The sequence below is a fragment of the Cupressus sempervirens genome, chromosome 8, assembly GCF_028749045.1.
Source record: "Cupressus sempervirens isolate cs-2001-9-10 chromosome 8, ASM2874904v1, whole genome shotgun sequence".
NCBI classification, from domain to species: Eukaryota; Viridiplantae; Streptophyta; class Pinopsida; order Cupressales; family Cupressaceae; genus Cupressus; species Cupressus sempervirens.
In genome coordinates, this window is record NC_143125.1 from 729223096 (window position 1) to 729243716 (window position 20621).

The window sequence follows — 20621 nt, forward strand, 5'->3', positions numbered from 1 at the left end:
CCTGCTCTCGAACTCTGATTTGGTGATAGCCTGATCTCAAATCAATTTTTGTGAAATAACAAACCCCATGCAATTCGTCTATCAGCTCATCGATGCGTGGGATGGGATACTTGTTCTTTATAGTTCTCTTATTCAACACCCTATAATCAATACACATTCGTAGAGTTCGATCCTTCCTTTTTACCAAAACAACAGAAGATGCAAAAGGTGACTTACTTGGTCTGATGTGTCCCATCGCTAGCAACTCCTTGATGGTCCTCTCGATCTCATCTTTGAGTCGTTTTGGGTGCCGGTATGATGTAATCATGACAGGCTTAGCACCTTCTTCCAACTCGATAATGTGCTCTATACCTCTGTCTGGTGGCCTGCCTGGTGGAATCTCACTAAATACCTTCTCATACTTGATTCTCAATTTTTGAATATCTAGATGATATTTAGTCTTATGTTGCTCCTCTTGGGTAGGCATCAAGGCGCATATTGCCGCCCACTCTATATTATTATGCCTAGCTAATCTCTCCAACCGCCTAAATGAGATAGTCCTGACATCACCATTACAGATAGCTGAAATGTCCCTTTACTGATTTTATATGATATTTCAAGCCTCTAATCAGATCTTTAAGATCAAACAACCACCAATTTCTCAATAAACCCCAAATCGGGTATGTCGGAAATAGTGCCAAAAACTTCACAGCTTCACATATTATTAATAAATCTGAAAGTGGACATTTTTTATAGAAATTTCAGCAGCATAGCAGCCTACAAAATGACATTTTCAAATCTGTATTACATTTACACAACAGCTCCCAAACGGAGAATAAAAACAATGCTCATCGGGCTCCCGAAAATAACACAAAATAGCTCAAAAACACCACAAAAACATTAATAATCTATCACAGAAGTATAATCATGACCAAATACATATATTCAGCTCTATTTTAACATCTAAAAGTCTGAAATACAGTAGCAACCCAAACTGATATGAAATACTCAACCGAAAACACCAAACTCTTACAAAAAACACACTTGAAAACTCACAAATCAGCACTGTTCAGCATAAAGGCAAACTTTGCATGAGCATGCATATGGAATGGCTTTAAACTCCCGTCCTTAGCCTTCCGGGAAACTTGCAAACTCCCGTTCTTGGATCTCCTTCTCCACAAGTTTGGCAGCCTCTGAAGAACAACAAAAAACCTTAACTCACGTCCAAGAGGGGTTAATAAAACATATTTTAATAATAATTTTCATTTATTAGTCCAACGGTTTCCAAAGATTAACCCTCTTTTTCCGAAACTTCACCTTCTTGGGCCTGCCTGCCTTGGCAAAAATAATAATTTTTAATTATTTGAAAAGGGACATGACAAGTCCTCCCCTCCCAAATATTGCTTGTCCTCAAGCAATGGCTAGACAATAAACCAATCAATCCACCTGGATCCCAAATGTAGTCATGAACTATACTACTGTCAATTAACACAGGCTCCTGCAATATCCTCTGCAATATAACCAAGAGGAATCCATAACCAAACTGACAATTATAGCTCAACCAAACTCCAAAATCACCACTGCCACAGTCAGAAACCCACGAGACACAAACTCTTAGAACATCAGAACCCATGTAAAGTGGACAAATCAAACTGCCAACATAGTAAATACCATCAACGCATCCCACTGGCCTATACGGAATGTACAATCCAACTCTGCAACAATGGTTAACGCTCCCGAATGAAATTGTACCAAGTATGGAAAATCCACACACTGTACAACTCCTGCAGTCAACACAACTCTGCAAATCACCGGCCACTGTCTCATAACCATAACTCCCATGCACTGCTGATGTTGAAAAGACATTACAAGATAAATAGCAAGAAATGGAACCCAAACCAAATTTGCCATGAACAAGTGATACAGCCCACTGTCACTGACCTCCAGCTAAGTCAGGAGATGTCATAGCCAAAGGAGTAGAATTAATAACAACAATTGCTGAAGCATCACTCCCAAACTCCTGCTCTAAGTCATGTATTATCAAGCTGTCAATTGCAGAACCTATCGCCATGTCATGCCCATCACAACTCTCATCCCGAGGTGTCAAACCATCCCATAACTGATGACAAGCACTATGAACCAAAGTACATCTCTGTATCATCATCTCATCAACATGGTCATCAAAGGTAAATTGATGAACATACCTAACAGTGTAGTGCCGATAGAATGCGCCAATCTCAGTCGGTGGCTCAGACTGCAATCCAGATGAAACTAACTGCAATCGATCACTAACCAAGTTGGAATTGACTACTATCTCCGAAGACATTGCCAAGGGAGTAATATTACTAGCAGGAACCATGCCAACTGCCGGCTCACCAACATCACACATGATCTTTGATACAACATCTCTAGTCTTTGTGCCATTAGTACTAGAGGCCACCACCATGTCAGGCATACCACAACAATTTGCTGCAGCACCCAACTCAACTGAACCTGACTCTAGTGGGAACGAACCCGATATGCCAGTGTTAGTATCAAGGATGGATGCATCCCCATCTCCAATGTCTTTGACAATCTCGACCATGGACATCCTCAGATCACTAGACACCACAGCTTGTGATTGTACAGAATCTGGTAAAGATTGCAGTCGCTCCAACTCCATGGTCACCTTAGTCAAATGAAACTGCGACTCCTTGAAAGCCAACTATGTACTCTCAAGAATCTCAGAAGTCACCTTGAGTTGCTGAGTAAGCTCATCACCTCATCTTCCTTGGCCAATAATGCGTCATATGCTGTACACCCCCACTCCGTAAGATAATCCCTGTCGGCTACCAACTGCATATAATTCTGTCCCAAAATCCGAATAGCCTCCCATAAAGAGTGGATCTCTGTCAAGGAAAGATAATTGCCTTCCTGCTCATCACTAGTAGGAGAACCCCATCCATAAACTGTTAACAACTGACGAGCAGCATTGAAATGCTGGCAAGCGATAGCAATGTCTCGCTCACTAACTCTCAACTGATTAGACACATGATGGCACTGGCTAGACTGTCTCCTACAAACCTCCTCTGATGCACTGTCTAAAGGAGTATCCTCAAAGTTACTAGTCTCTAGAGTATTACCATCCATATCCTGTGAATCAACTCCAAAGCTCATATCAACACACGGAGTATCAAAAACTGTAGCACTGCTGTCCAACTCCTCTGTACCAAAAAAAACTGCCAAGGAAAACTAAGTCTTCAAAACTGCCCATTGCATCCTCCTGGATGTCATCAATGCCAATATGATCTTGGGACTCATCTGTACACATTGCCAAATATGAAAGATCATCAACACAGTCCAACAAGTATGGTTGATTGGATATATGAACAAAGCCCAACACCGGTGTATAAAAACTAATACCAACATCGGACAAGCTGCTGGCACAAGGAAAGACAACACCGTGCAATCTGCTAATCAAATCCATGATAGCACCCAAACAAACACTGCTACCAAAAAGTGTTAAAGATCTCCAGTCAACTGAATCCCAAACACCAATATAACAATCTCGAGTCCATATCCATAAACTAGAATTAGCTGGTAACTCAAGCAAACTCCTCACCTGAGTAATATGACCAATACCAACTAACTCCACATACTTGTCATGATGAGATAATGAAGTCACAATACTGTCTTTGTTCACTTTCAGCTGGCTGGACAAATCATGTGAAGTACTACCAGCCTCAACCTCATGTGACAAAGCATCTAACTGTGCCTGGTACTCTTTCTCAGCAACGTCATGAATGCTCAATGTCTGCTCATCTCTACCAGGTATCTCACCATCATGCACAACAACATCCTCATAATCATCATCTGAACCCACTACGCTGTAGTCACTGCCTGTTGTAACTATACCATCTTGAATACCTGTGACATCACCCTTTGACGACCTGTATACAATTGTCTCAATTTGAGTATCAAGTTGACCATTACTATCAATCTGCGTAATATCCTTTTTTACTACCTCCTGTGGCGAAGTAGAATCTGGGACCTCTGCCTGGCTATAAGCTAGTTTCTCAAACTCCTCATGCAAGTTCTTGGTAATTGTGTCATTTGCCCTGTGAGAAAAACTGCCAAATAGAAATCCAGTCAACTTATCCACCTTAGCTGGGTCGGACAGTATGTCATTCATCATACGGTGGTGCTTAACCAACTGTTCAGACATGTCATGGCTTATTTTCCTAAGTTTATCTCGAATGTCTAAATAACCATCCTTTCTACTATTTTGACTCTGGATATCAATTGTCCAAGATCGTGTCCTTTGAGACTCTGTACTATACCTGTCCATTCTAGATAAAGTAGAGTGTAACCCCAATAGGTTATAACTTCTTCAAACGCCAAGAATCTTTATACTTCAATTGTTTGACATTTCGTCAAACACTTTGCAAGCAAGGGGTCGTATGACTGATATAATTTTTCAGATTGCTGCAAGGACTCTTGTTTCGATTTGCATTAAAGAGAATGCTTACAAAAAGACTCCAGATTGTCTAAACAATGACCTAACATGAATGTGCAACTAATTTGGCAATATTCAATACAAATATGAGACTTAAACTACTTGCAATATGCAGCTACAACAACTGGTAATTATGACAAATACCTTGGATGTCTTGGAAGAATTTCTTTGCCATCTCATCTGGAGCAGCCATACTTTTTCCTTCCTTGGATTTTGTATTTTTACTTTCAACTGGAGGTTTGATCAAAATTTCTGTATTCTTTTCTCACTGCAAATATCTCTTTTCTCTTTCACTCAGTTGCATGCAACCATAAATTTATGCAGCTGATTAGAAGCAACATGCAACCACCAAATTCACCAAGAACTAACATGCAAATGATTAGAAGTAGCATGCAACCATAAATTTTGACATGCAGTTGATTAGAAGCAACATGCAACCATAAATTATGACATGCAAGATTTGGGTAGTTGTCAAAACTGACATGCAAACTTCTACAAACCCTCAGGCTGACAAGATCATAGCTCTGATACCACTGAAATGTCCCTTTTCTAATTTCATATGATATTTCAAGCCTCTAATCAGATCTTTAAGATCAAACAACCACCAATTTCTCAATAAACCCTAAATCGGGTATGCCGGAAATAGTGCCAAAAACTTCATAGCTTCACATATTTTTAATAAATCTGAAAGTGGACATTTTTTATAGAAATTTCAGCAGCATAACAGCCTACAAAATGACATTTTCAGATCTGTACAACATTTACACAACAGCTCCCATACGGAGGATAAAAACAATGCTCATCGGGCTCCCGAAAACAACATAGAATAGCTCGGAAACACCACAAAAACACTAATAATCTATCACAGAAGTATAATCACGACCAAATGCATATATTCAGCTCTATTTTAACATCTAAAAGTCTGAAATACAGCAGCAACCCAAACTGATATGAAATACTCAACCGAAAACACCAAACTCTTACAAAAAACACACCCGAAAACTCACAAATCAGCATTGTTCAGTACAAAGGCAAACTCTGCATGAGCATGCACATGGAATGGCTTTAAACTCCCGTCCTTAGCCTTCCTGGAAACCTGCAAACTCCCGTTCTTGGGTCTCCTCCACAGGTTTGGCAGCCTCTGAAGAACAACAAAGAAATGAGCAAAATCAAGTTCTAGAATGAGCCCAAAATGCCTCCAAACCCCTTAAAAGAGGGCATAACCCTAACTCACGTCCAAGAGGGGTTAATAAAACATATTTTAATAATAATTTTCATTTATTAGTCCAACAGTTTCAAAAGATTAACCCTCTTTTTCCGAAACTTCACCTTCTTGGGCCTGCCTGCCTTGGCAAAAATTATTATTTTTAATTATTTGAAAAGGGACATGACAATAGCCTTCAGCACATGATTCCTGCCATCCACCACATATCGTATCTCCATATACTCCAATCTCAAGGTAACCTCCTTCAAAGAATTTAGCCACTGCATCCCAAGTACTATGTCCATGTCACCCATGTTGACCACATGATAGTTTGCCTTAAACTCATAGTTGTTTAGGCGCAAAGGTAGATCTCGCACCATCCTGTCACAACGAAGAGTATATCCATCGGCTACCTTGACTCTCAGTTCCTCAAACTCCTTAGTAATGAGTCCATGCCTCTCCACAAATCGTGCATCAATGAAATTATGTGCGGCACCTGTATCCAATAGAGTAATAACCTTCTGTCCTGCCAAGACTCCCTGAAATCTGAAAGATCCCTCTCTTTGAATACTAGATGGACGTGCCTCCTGTAAATGTAGCTCTGGAGCCTCTTTTTTCTCAGCACTATCTACCTCTTGATCACCCTCTGCCTCATCAGGATCCTCATCATGGTGCTCTGAGATGTCTGAATTTGAACTTTCGTAATAAGCCCACATCACCCGGTTAGCCTTCCCCTTAGGCCTCATAGGACAATCATGACCAAACTCATAGGGACCTCTTCCTACGTAGGTCATTAAGCGTTTACTTATCCCAAGGTGCAGCTGGCTTGCCTTTTAAGTCACTAACTTTCTCTTTACCTTGCTGAATTCCCCTTTGTTATCTCTAAATGATGAAGAACCCTTTGAACTAAACCGGTTTGCTGGAGCTGCAAGTTCCATACTGCGGGCTTTCTTCATGGCTTCCTGTAATGTAGGAAGATCAAAGGCCTTTACTCACCCCTTGAGTGGCTCAGTTAATCCCTCTGTGAATAAAATGACTAGCCTCCTTTCTGAAATGTCAGGTACCATCACTGCAAGCTTCTGGAAGTCGTTGATAAATTGTTCTTAGCCTCCTGATTGTCTCAACTGGGCTAACTCCTGGAAATAAACTTCAGGATTTTTTTTATCAAACCTTTCTATCAATCTATCCGCAAACTCCTGATAAGTGGTTACTTGATTGTGTAGTGTGATCATGCCATGTGTCCACCAATCATGTGCTGCCCCATCTAAGTGTAAAGTGGCATACTTGAGTGCTTCAAATTCTGTCATAGTCTTCAGAGATAGGAAAGTATCCACCTTATGAATCCAAGCACGAGCAGTCAGTTTTCCACTGCAATCAAATGTGGGTAATACCAACTTGTTGGTGAGCTGTTGCAACTCACTGTGTTTATCTACTTGCTTCTGCCTGGCAGCTCTATAGTTCAGGTACTTGTCAAATGTCCATCCATCCTGTACATATTCTGGTAATGAATCCCACTCATTCCTCGCTTGTCAGAGTTCATCTACAATATCTGTTACCATAGCATCAGGTGTGCATGCTGGAGTTTCTTCTCTAAATGTAGGGCGTGTGGGTCTGTTAGCTGTTCCAGATCGTGTCCTATGTTGTGATTTTGCTATGCTCCTGTCATCCTGGTCATTATTATGATTATTTCTCCTATTTTCCCCAATCAAATGTTGCATCATAACCATCATTGCCTATATACTTGCCTCTATTGACTGTAGAAGCCTCTCCTGTTGCTGTAAAGTCTCATCATCTCGCACACTTCTGGATGGGCTTTGAGAATGTCTCTCAGCCATATTCTCAGTTATGTTGGTTCTTTTGTAAACTAAATTAAATGGTGGCTGGGTAACCCTATCAGGCTGGTAGGAAACCGCTCTGATACCACTATAATGACCCTTTTCAATAGGCCACTAAAAAAAACCCTAAATTTAATACACTGCTGAAAGTATATTGTTGAATAAAAGAAATAATAGTGCCAATGTATTCATTCAATGAAAACTAAATGTTTTTACAAATGATATGGCAATTTCAGCACCAAAACATTATGACATGGCACATTACAGAGAAACCCTAACTGGCTGTATACAATTGAGAACTTGTTGCAACTACAGATTGAAATGAAGAACCTGGATTGATCAAATGGTGGAGACTGAATGTTGAAGATGATATGATGAAAGTGCAACTCCACTTGAAACTCCAAACCAGCAATTAAGCACAAGTGAAAGGACTGAAATATCCTTCCCACAGCTGCAATAATTCAGGTGATCTTTCACACCCTCAAAATTGCGTACCAATTGAGAGTTTTTGTTTTCAATGGCCAATTGTGACTACTTGTAGAAACCCTAGGCTCCACAACGCACATAAGAAAAAATCAATAATAAATCTCGATGATAGGCAATGAGCCCTCAATGCCTATTTATTCTTTTTTTCTCGATAGGTCGGCCTCCTTTATAATTTTTTTCTCGGCTTCTTCTAGCAACCTCTAGAAGATTGTTTTATTTAATGACTTCATAAAATATATCACTTTATTAAGTTAATAATTAACTCCTCCAAAAATAGGGACATTACAGGTCCGCCCCTTCTAAAATTGCTTGGCCTCAAGCAATCTTAATGCTGGATGCTGCAAAATCACTTCTCCCTCCCAAGTAGCATCTTCAACAGGTAAATTTTTCCACTTAACCAGATACTCTCTGATTACTCTCCTGCGAAGCTGCTTCTCTCTACTATCCAGAATGGATTCTGGCACTAAAATCAGTTTCCCCTCATCATCCAAGGGAGGTAATACTGCAAAAGGCATCACATTCTGACCCAACGCCTTTTTGAGGTGTGATACATGAAACACATTGTACTTGACTCAAATGTAGAGCATGTATACTTGAAGTTCTTCATTTGAAGTTTTTAAAAATTTAAGTTTAAAGTATATATGGATTGTGAAAGGAAATTCTCATCAATCCATCTGCTAAATTTACATGTCAATTAATCCAACAGATGCTAGCAATTCTGGAGATTTTAAGTATTAAATAGTTTGACCAGTTGTAGTAAAATCATGACCCCACAATATTGAATTTTAAATATTGTAATCAAATGGTTGAAATACGTTGTGTAATCTAGAATGGTAACAAACAAAACCATTTTAAACAAAATGATCACCTGCTATCAAGTTTTGACAGCCTATTTTCAAATGACTAAAACTAAACAGCAAGAATGTTTTGCTATACATGAGGCCCACTCCCACCTAAACAGCCATGATTTGTTGACTATTGAAGCTCTTTCCTTTTAAGTTTTAAACCATGGAAGAACTTGTTAAATATGCTTGGGCTGACACTTTGACACTTATGTTCTTCTGTATATCAAGTGGCATGCTTGTCAGCTGATTCTAGTGTTTATACACCATACAATATGGGTACCATCTAGGTGTCGAGAGTAAGGATCTCTTTGCATCATATTAATTATTTCATGAACAGCTATTTTTTTTAACAAATATCATAATAAATGCATATAAGGTATACGTGAGGCATGTGTATGAACCGGGCGTGTTAATTTTGGGTTTGGATGCACCCAACATCTGAATATCCAAAAATCTGGTTTTGTTGTGGGTCTCATGATTTCTATTAAACAGGAAATTAGTACTCCAAATAATGAAAGCCTGATCAAATGGTTGAATGGATTTTAGGAGCAACTGAGGAAATTATACTAAATCTCAAGTATGATCTACTGCAATCAGATGTGATTTCATTAAGAATAATTGGAGTAGAGGAAAAGAGTATGAAATCATTCACAAAAACAAAATGAATGATATTGGAAATAATAATTGACACAAAATGTTATTCGTAAATCATAAGACAGCTCTCTACAAAGTAAATTTCTGGTGAGAGATGTGGAACCATGCAGAATTGAAGCTATATAAACATCAAGAGGAAGATGAGATGGTTTATCTTCCAGGAGATCAAAGATATGGTTCCAGTAAGTAATTGTTGGTTGAAAGTGAACAAGGCTCCTTCTGTTCCATGTGTGTTCCTCTACCTATGTACACGGCCTTAATGTGCTTGCTGTTTTAGCATTTTTCATAATTGCTGGCATTAGTTGGTGCCAATATGTATATTGGGTACCGTTGGCAGGGCACTTAATCACACTCTGAAGGGGTCCATGATCCCACTGACCCATGGTGCCCTGAAAAATGCAGGGTACATGTAAGGTTGAGGCCAGTAAGTGCAATGAAGACCCTTGTATTGATCTGTCACCTAAATCAAAGGCACAGAGATAAACACCAATGTTAAATGTTAAGCTTTTGTATCCTATTGTGCCTAACCTCAATTTTAGCAAATTCTTTTTGGTTATTGTTTTATTATTTAGATTTTGTTTTACTTTTCCATTATACAGATGTACCCTATCATACTTAAATAAATATCATTTCAGGATCCATTGACACAATTTTTGTAGTGTACTCTTTATTCTCTCATTGCAGTTGTCTGGAAATTTAAGTCATTTTTTACCTGTTGCACACATTTAGGGTGGGGTCCCATGGAGGGAGGCTTCGTAATAGAATTCAGTGGTATTGCTGAATTTTTAGGATTGTTTTAAAGTTGGTGGTACTGTGAATTTTTAGAGTTAATAAATATTCAATTCACGTGAGGAAATAATTATAAAAGATAGAAAGATTAATTGGTACCAATTGGAAAACATCAAATGAGTGACATTTGTCAGAGAAAAAGCCCAAGCTGGTGGGGCTATTTCTAGACCACCACCTTTTCCACCCACTCAAATTTGCATCCCTAAAAAGTAGGGGCTGCTACTTTTCTGGAAAAGATTCTGATTAATCGTGCAGCAATTTTTTTTCCTTTTGACTTCATTGGACTTTTGTTATTGTAATAATATTTGGCTATCATCTAAGATAAAACTAGAGAAAAATTGTCATTAACTTATTTGCATTGTTGTTTTTGGGAGATGATAACCATGTTTGCTTTTTTCACTTTGTAACCCATTGATAAGTTTTCTTCATGCAGGTGTGTACTTCGTGGTTGTGTTCCCAAGAAATTGCTTGTATATGCATCCAAGTTTTCTCATGAACACGAAGACAGTGGAGGATTTGGTTGGACTTATGAATGTGAGCCCAAGCATGATTGGAGCACTCTAATATCTAATAAAAATGCAGAACTTAGGCGGTTAACTGGGGTGTATAAAAATGTCTTGAACAATGCTGGTGTAACTCTAATAGAAGGTCGTGGAAAGGTTTGAGTGCAAGACTCTGTTGCCTTTGTTATCTGAGTTAGAAAATTCTACAAAAGCAATAAATGTTATTTTAGCTATATTGTTTTGTTCATATTTCAAATTCAACTTCAACAGGGCCAAACACTTTGCTTTGATCTACTATCTCTAATGTCTTGTCATTTCAGATTGTTGATCCACATACAGTGGAAGTGGGTGGAAAATTATACTCTGCAAAGCACATACTTGTTTCAGTGGGCGGACGTCCTTTCATTCCTGAAATTCCTGGAAAAGAATTTGCTATTAATTCTGACATTGCTCTAGATTTACCTTCACGCCCAGACAAAATTGCCATTATAGGAGGTGGTTACATTGCCTTGGAATTTGCAAGTATCTTCAATGGATTGCACAGTGATGTACATGTTTTCATCCGCCAGAAGAAGGTTTTGAGAGGCTTTGATGAGGAGGTTAGTAGATTTTAGCTTATAGATTTCTTTGGTTTGTTACAGGACTGATTCTTATTTTATGGCTATGGATAATTTACTAATCACTTTCAAGTTACAACTATAATCTGATTGAACATGCATACTCTTATAGATTAGAGATTTTGTAGCAGAGCAAATGGCACTGAGAGGAGTTGAGTTTCATTCTGAAGAATCTCCAGAAGCTATAGAAAAAACATCAGATGGGTTACTTACACTGAAAACCACTAAACAAGTTGCTGAGGGTTTTTCACATGTTATGTTTGCAACTGGTCGAGTTCCAAATACTAAGGTATAGTGAATGGATTATACTATATGGTGATTGCAAGGACTTTCTTTAATATATTTTTGTGGTAGGGAGCTAGAAATGATGCTGCCCATGGACTAATATTATTTTGAAACTGGATATATGTATGCTAGAATTTGGGGTTAGAAGAGGTTGGAGTAAACCTGGCCAAGAATGGTGCCATTGAGGTATATAAGCAAATGAATTATTTGTACTTAGACAGCAAACTTGATGCAAATTTCAATCTGCAATGTAAATGTAAGTTAGTTCCATTGCTAATATGTTTGAGTTCCATTGCTAATATGTTTGGCCTCTGCAGGTAGATGAATGCTCAAGGTCATCTGTTGAATCAATCTGGGCTGTTGGTGACGTGACTAACAGGGTAAATTTGACTCCAGTTGCCATAATGGAAGGAGGGGCATTTGCTAAATCTGTATTTGGCAATGAACCTGCAAAACCGGACTACAGGTATTTTGAGTGCATTTGACAAACAGTTTCTTTTGGTAGTTGAATGTGAAATCGAGAAACAAAGGTTTGGTGATTAAATAACATGAAATTAATAAATAATGATGGTTAATTGTAAGGCAATGAAGGCTCATGTTTGATATTCATCTGTATGTCAAACTGGTGACTATTAGCAGCTGCAATAGTCGCTTTTCCGCTATGTTCATTGCTGCTTTCTTTTTCCCTTCTTGTGTGTTTTGACTGGGTTGTCTGAATCTTCCCTTTAATGTATTGCTTGACGAAGCCAAAACCACAAAAGGTAACCTGAAAGAGTTTGATGATTACAAAACCAATGGTCAGTGCAAACTTAATAGATGCACAAAGACAAACACGTCACTCCTCAAATCCACTATAAAGTATGATTGCCCTCAAGCTGTGAAAGTTAAATCTCTGTAGAAATTTTTGTGATAAGCCAAAAAAAATTAAAATAGAGTGCTCAATTGATCTAAGCTTTTTATTTGTAGTCTAGGTATGGAGTGAAACTATATCCTGAATTATCAAATTTTGGTTATTTCATAAATTCACATGAATATGAACTCTTGGCCAATACAGAAATGACCGGAACCGAGAAATGCTAAATAGGAAAATGTGGATTGGTTCCCCTCAACTTTTATGCCACACTTGTAGGGATTGTGTTACTTGAAGATTTTCAATTTTACTTTTACCCAAAGTCAGATGAAATTCTGCTAGGGTAATAAAAAATCTGTTATGCTGAAATATTCCTATGGAAAACTCAAAAATGTCCCACAGAGAAGCTTAACCCCAAACATAACCACCTCCTTCTTGTTGGTGTTTTAAAACGTCATGTTTCAAAAACCTAGTAATAGGAATAGAATACATCTAGGGGCAGCCAACTCCCATATTCAACATACTTATTCAGATACCAGGGCCAACTATAAGGCTATACCCTTCTTCTATTTCAGCTCTGCAAAACCTAGGTGGGTGTACCTCAGATTCATTCATATGGTACCAATGTTAAAGCATACACTTGAATCTAACAAAGCAGATAAGACCCTTAATCTTCTAACACTTATGCAAGTAACATAGACATGAAATAACTAGAATTATGACATATGAACTAGATAAGCTAAGTGAGGGCAACACTTTTCACCTCTTCAACAAAAGGGAAAAGGATTTTGAGTATAATATTGATTTGAATCAGCATAACCCTCATGTGCAACAACAATATACATGCAATCTCCAAGCTGATCAGTCCCTTATCCATTGGGCAATAACATGAGCTAGTGCATATACCAGGATATCTAAAATATACTCATATATCCAGATATCAGATCTATCCATTCACCTTGCAAGCAAACATCTATTTTTAGAATGAAATTCATACTTATCAAATTCTTTCATGATCCTTGCAACTCTGTCTATGCATATCAAGCAATTTACTCGAGCCCTTGACCCAATAGCAAAATACACAAAGGCATACAACTTCAAAGCCAAGCTGTAAGTGGACAATATGCACCTTATACATATATCACAGAAAATTACAAACCCATGAAAGAGGAGACAAATTTCAGATTGAAATCTTCAATAAAGCTTTGTATTAATTTCCTTGAAAGAAATATATCAAATATATGTAACAAATTCATAGAACACAAAATGGACGATTGTATTATATTAATCTTCATAACAAATTACACGGTTGTTCAAACAGAGAAAAAACTGAGAATGGTGGTCCCATAATAATAGAACTGGAGCCAACCTTGTGGTCTCTTAGTCATAACAATTGGAACCTCCACTCCACATCTTGGAAATCCTTAAATAGGATTGCAACAAGCTTTAGATGGGAGGAAGATATATGTCAAAATTTTACTGGACAGGCAAGAAGCAAGATATTTCTACAAAGTTAAATTTAAAACATTCCTCTGCATTCGACCCAAAACAAGGAAGTAGTTGCAACATCAGTAGGTCATTTACTGCAGGAACCTTTATCTTAATTGCTTTTTTCTTTTAGCTGCCTGTCGCTGTCCATGCCTTTTCTTTATCTCTTTTGTCTTTTCTGCTTCTATCTGCATCCCTGAACTGCCTAATCACTGTCAGCAGATGGTATATCCTTAATGTCTGCAATAACTTCCCAGATGGCTATGTCTGTATCTGTGTCAGGCCAGGTGGCATCCCTAACTGCGTTTAACTCTTTCGAGGCACTTGCTCCATTTGGCATCAGTTATTGCCTTAACCTCTGCAGTTATCTTTGACATCTCTGCTTCTAGCTTATAGAGCATGTCAATCAGATCATATACTACCACTACAGCTGCCTCATCATTACAACATGCCAGGAACCTGGGATGATTTAAAATGCTATTAAAAGATGCTGACCATTCCACCTAGTCTCTAATTCCTCCATCACTGTCCAAAATTGTAGGGACAAAGCTGGGTGTTCCTATAGCAATTATCTTCATCTTATTTTGAATCAACTGCAGTTCGCCAGCAAAGAAACCATTTGGGTCTTTCACTTTATTAATCATTTTTTCTAGTATTTATAATCTGTACCTTTGGCAAATCTTTCTTTTGTGGCAAAAAAGGTACAAGATTATCAAAGAATGGAGTGTAAGGACCCAAAGTGGTGAAAAGAGGGGATAACATGGCAACTGCATCTAAACATACTCTGCTCCCTGCAAAACAAGATAATTACTGTGTACATTTTGAGAGACAAATTTCAGTGCATCTATCTTGTGAACTAGCAAGTTCTTAATAGTCCTGATTTCAATCTCCTTGCCTAATTCTAGATCATCCTAATCAACGTCCATGGCTTGACCAGATGTGCCTTCAACCTCAGCTGTTTGGCCCTCTGTCTGGGTACCTTGTTCTTTAAACTCTGTAGCAGATCTAACAGTATTCTTCAATGTTACCATTTCATTTTCCAATTGTAGATTCTTCCTCTTCAAGACATAAGTCTTTTTCATCTCTTCCTCATACTGCCTCCTGGTTTTAATAAACCTTTCATAGGCTCCCTGAAGTTGTTTCTCCTGATGGAACTCTAAATTTTTTCAAAATTTAAGGTTTCCATTTGTGAAATAGTGGTGGAGATCCAAAATGGAAATTGTCATTGTGGTTATTGAATTATATTTCAAGATAGATTAAGTGCAAAAATTCAAATACATAGTTTGAAGCACATTTGAGCAAGCAGATAACTTACAGGAAATAAGGAGGGAAGTCTCAGAAAAACATATTCAAACCAAATTATTCTCATAAGCGCATATGATTTTATTTATTCATTGTGTCTGGATGAATTTCATTGGCACTCCTAAATTCTATTTTCCACTGTTCACAGCTTGTATGAAGTACTTGCAATATCAACTTTATTATCAACAGCTACAGGCCTCTTTGCTGGTTCAGAACCAATGATTGTAGATGAGGATGTTAGAAGTAGATTTTGTGTAGTATGATAAGGTTATAATGGACCTGTTTAAACAATGGACTTTAGTCTTGAAGAGGAACACACCTTACTTATATTTGACCCCGGTTAATACTATATGTCTGAACATTCAGAATATACAGAAGAGTAACCAGCAAAATCAAGAGAGGATATGAAAATAGATATTCAGAGAAAGCATTTGTTGACATTTGTAATAAAGAGATATAAATTCTTCTGCCTCCTTCATGTTAACAAGGGTATAATCCAAATGAACATCTACAGTGATAATATATTGGCCCAGTCCGACAAAAGAAGTATCCGATTGAAGTATGAGGTAAATGGAATATTAGATAGAATGAGAAGTTATTCACCACTTCATTCTTCTGTTTATGGTGAAGAGAGTGTTCAAGAAAAATATAAGGCAAAATAAACTCGGGAACCATCATAAGTTTGGGATATCTGCACATCGGATCTCAAGAATATCTGTTGAAGGCCGATAGGTGAAGTGCGAGTAAAATCTGGATAAAATATGATTGATCTTGGAGACTTCAGCGTTCATACCTCACAAGGCTTCCTGAGCATGAGATACATACCATTTCTTAGCAATCAATGGTGTCTAACGTTGTTCTGTGTTTGCTGCAGAAAGGAGCACATCTGTGGAAAGAAGAGATCCGGCGGAAGAGAAGTGCATCATGGATTTTACGAGAGTATTCATCGGTGTCACTTGAAAGCTCCTTGGCAACATCGGAAATTCTCATTCGCATCTAGTAAGCAGTGTACAGGCATCAACACATAAAAATAAAACTAAGGCAACGACAGGTACAAAGAAATATATATACAGTGCCCTATGTCCGTGTTCAACATATGTGGGGAGGGTATGATTTTATGTCCTAAAATATTGAACTTCCAGTGAGCCCACGCATCATAGAGAGCGTTTGAATGGAGTGGAACTTGCGTGGAAGGAAAGATCCAAGCGTCCGAGTTTCCAAGCATTCCGCCAAAAATTCTTCATTTTAAAGGTTTCATTTTATCAGAGTACAGTCTTGGCCAGAGGTTGAAGATAATAAAAGCCTGATAAAATACAAGGCCTAAAATTACTAAACCACCGATTATTTTCAATAAGGATTATATTAAAATTTTATATTGGTGGTTATTTGTTACAAAGGGGTGCGATGTTTTATGGACACCCTTCAAAGTGTATAAGTATAGGCCATTGAAAACACAATGGACAATTTCATATTCGTATTTTTAAAGTTTTATATATTGAAGCACTATGATAGATTATATTATTTTATTGGCGGAGAAATGAAGTTTTGAACAAAGCCCATGGATTTAATTACAAAGCAAATTTATATGCGATTCCAGAATTGAGATGCAGTAAATAGATCATTTGTAAGGAGTGTATTTATTGCGATTTTATTTCCGGCATAGTTATTTATTTTAAAGTTTGGAGTTTTAATTTATTATTAAGTTGTGTCCTTTATAAATGATAAATATTTTAATATTCGGATAAGTGGACTGGGTCATTATTGCATTTTAAATTTGATAAACATAGATATTGTGAAATATTTAATTGTTCCCCTATTTATGTCTAGTTTGTCTCCACAGGAGTTGAAGTACATCCTAGACTAGTTTAAAATTGCATTTATATAATTGATCCATTGCGTCTGAATTGTTAAAATTATTTATGGTTTAAATATATTAGATTTTATAAAGTTGTACATGTCAACTTATAATATTGACTTTGATTGCCCATTTAATTAAGCACTGGTCTTTATATTGCGCTTGATTTATAATCCATATGCTGACAACTGTTTCATTTCTTTCTTTTGAGGAATTAATATATTCATTTGTTGCATTAATTTATAATTTTATTTTATTTAAAACATTATCACATTTATAGAGTCATTTACCTTTGTTCTCAGTTCATAAATCGCAAGTTTAAAGTTTTTGATAATTCTTGCCATTTTGAAAACTTTCAATACATTCGTGTTCTAATCAATTTGCTTTAAGCATCTTGGATTTGAGGTTGTCGTCTAGGATAAGGTACACCTGCCTTGGTTTTGCAAAGCTGGAAGCGCAGGGGATTATCGCATCGATCAATCCCGTCAAGTTGGCCTTAACTAGTTGGATATCCCAGCATTGAGTAGGCAAGGCTCGTAGGATTCCAATATGCGGTTTTTGGAACCAACACCTCCAACACATCAAAATTGTTCTTACTCATCATGGCAGCTAAATTCTGTAGCCCATATATCTGCCACTGGAAGTAGAATGAACATTCTAGAATATGACATTTCCCCTAGGGGATTCTTTAATCTCCATGAGTGTAGACTTCTGATGTTTTCGAGCTAAGCCCCAAATTGCCATTGTTTGGGCATCAATATTGTAACCAGAGCCTCTCAACTCTCCCATATGGTTCTCATCCTCAAGGGATATGGTTCTTTCCTATCTTCTCATTTGATCTAACAAAAATGATGAGCTGATGTCTCAACCAGGGAAGACAATAATGACACTCCTCTGCACTAATTCTCTAGCTTCTTCCACTGTGAAGGATTTAGAGGCAGGATCATATTCCTGTAGTTTCTGAACTAATCCAACAACCACCTCATTAGAATCACTTGGCTTCATCTGCAGGGACAAATCATTTTGCTTTAGCTTGAACAATAAACCCTTGAATTCCTCAGACTTGATGAAATTGTCATCACTCATGAATTCATTGGCCTTTATTATCCTGTCATCAAGCATTTGAGCTTGGAGTTCAAGTTTCTCAGCCCTAGCTTCATTCTCAGTGGCATGGGTCATCAGGAAGTTTCTTCTCACAGTATCAAAATACTGGCTGTCCCTTGGGGTAATCTATAAGGCTTTTTGTTGAGCCTTTGGTGGAATCTCTACTATTTTCTATTTTTTGCTTCTCTGTTGAGCCCATGAAGAACTCTCAGGCTAATCTTCTTCATCAACTGGGATCTCTACCACAATGTCCTCATCCATAGATTTAGGGTCTACTCTTCTTCTAATTTCTTCTAGGACTTGTGTTGATATTTCATCAAAGCACTCAACACATTTGTCTAATCTAGGCTAGTAGTTCATCTCAGGATAGAATCCCTTGAAAGAGGGGCCTTCCTCATTTCTTGCTCAAAATTGACAACATCCCTAAACTTGATCATTCTTTCTCTACAAACATCTTCATCTAATTTGTCAGCAATGATGTCTTCCTCCCATAGGCATTTTGTTGGGGGCAGAGTATAATTCGTCATGCTCTTGAATGCATTCCTGACTACATTATAGGGGTCATAGATTCTAGCAGGGGCCATTGGTAATTTGTATTCCCTAAGGAATACATCAATTTCTTCAATGGCATTCTTCCCTATCTCAAAATCTCCCACTTTTGTGCATCTACAAAGGAAGGTGCCCTTCTTGACAGTTTTTCCTAAATACTCCCTGTTTAATGAAATCAGTTGCTAGAATATCTCTACAATTCCTAACCTCTCTGGCACAAATTTTGGAAGAAGGTGGAGGGGCTGGGAACAACCAAAAATCCTAATAACAGTATAATCTTCAAAAAAGAAAACACTACCCCAATTTGTGCCCTATTTGTTTTCCAACATCATAACACAAATTAGGCTTAATTATCTTCTTTACATTATGTGGTATCCTTTCAACATTAACTCCTATCATTTTCAAAATAGGGTATACAAAGTCATTATAGAAAGAAATAACATTAGAATAAGGTTAGAATCTCTACCATGCCCTAGTTGATCTTTGCACAGGTAATCTTTCTCCCCACTCCTTTGTAGATTCAAATGAACTCTGATCAAAGAGATCCACATTTCTGAACAAGATGAGATGCATGAGCATCGAGTAGTGAAAGAACCTGAAATTCTCTATACTCCCCTCTTGAGCAGCAACAATTTCATCATGCATTCTGGTGATGATGTATTCCACAAAGTCATATCCCACATTTGGGTTGTGATCCTAAATGTTCAATGCCATGACATAATGTGCACCAGTAGCATACATGGTTCCATCTGAACCTAAAACCTTGCTCAAAGAAAAGACTGTATTCTTTAGATACCTTTGGAAGAATTCAAGAGGCATGAGCTCGATTCTCATCCACTTCCTTTTTCTTTGGAATCTCACCTTTCTCCTTGTGTACTCGAGGGATGTGCTTGGTCATAACCCTGCCCATGTAGAAATTCTTATGGCTCTTGAAGTTCTCATTTAACTTTTCTATGTCAATTGGCAATGACATAGGGCCTCCCAAGTCAAAAGCTTCAATGAATGTTTCCTTATCCAACACCAGGAAAACACTCCTATCCTTCTTGTGAAATGACTTGTTGACAGAGTTGTAAGATTTTATCAATGCCTTCATTAGGTCAACATCTATAAAAACCTCTGGCATGATCAACTTTCCAAGTTTCTTGTCCCAAGGGTTACAAATTCAGACCTTTTCTGTCCTATTTTTGTAAAAATATCAGAACAATTCACTGCCACTTCTATCAGGTACTACCGTATCCTTGCAAAATACATAGGGATCCTTGAAAGCATGGTCCTTTGCAGCTTGTGCATTCGAAGCACTAGGGAATATCTGCATCCATTCATCCACAAATCGGCTAGGGCTCTTTCCTTTTGAAGAAGATTCCTTAGTTACAGCATGTGCTATCGATTTTCCTTCTTTCTATGCCATTTCTAAAAAATCTACCTCAAAAGCTTCTGAATGCTGAATGTTGGAAACAACTACTCAAATCACTCTGTTTTTGCTCTGAAAACTCAAGAAATTATGCAGCTGGTAAATGGAAATCTCTGTGCTTTTGTGAATTAATCTATTCCTGCAACAGGAGCGTGGCATTAATGGCATTTATATCAGCACACTTCAGAAACCTACAATCATCGAAAAGCTGGCTAAAGCTTTGCTTTTTCATATTTTGTACTTCTAGCTCATCCCCTTTCTGTCCAGCTCAATCATGGCTGTTAAAATTGCTTTTATGCTTTAAAAATGCAAGCTACGATGATGCGATAACCAGTTGATCGCTCCTTCGCCACGGTTTATTCTCTTTTCT

At 37.7% G+C, this 20621-nt stretch overlaps 1 protein-coding gene across 2 annotated transcripts in view; it reads left to right on the plus strand.

Moving 5' to 3' along the window:
* GR (glutathione reductase) overlaps positions 1-20621 on the plus strand; it is a 61772-nt gene that overhangs the window by 14649 nt on the left and 26502 nt on the right. The window contains exons 2-7 of one of the 2 annotated variants that reach the window (XM_089795155.1): positions 10721-10946; positions 11111-11389; positions 11520-11696; positions 11825-11878; positions 12010-12158; positions 16207-16931. In XM_089795155.1, coding sequence (XP_089651281.1) covers positions 10721-10946; positions 11111-11389; positions 11520-11696; positions 11825-11878; positions 12010-12158; positions 16207-16360 — 1039 coding nt within the window. In that variant the 3' untranslated portion in view covers positions 16361-16931. Of the gene's footprint in view, positions 1-10720; positions 10947-11110; positions 11390-11519; positions 11697-11824; positions 11879-12009; positions 12159-16206; positions 16932-20621 lie in introns of those variants that run through there. The other variant, XM_089795154.1, reaches the window with a different exon arrangement.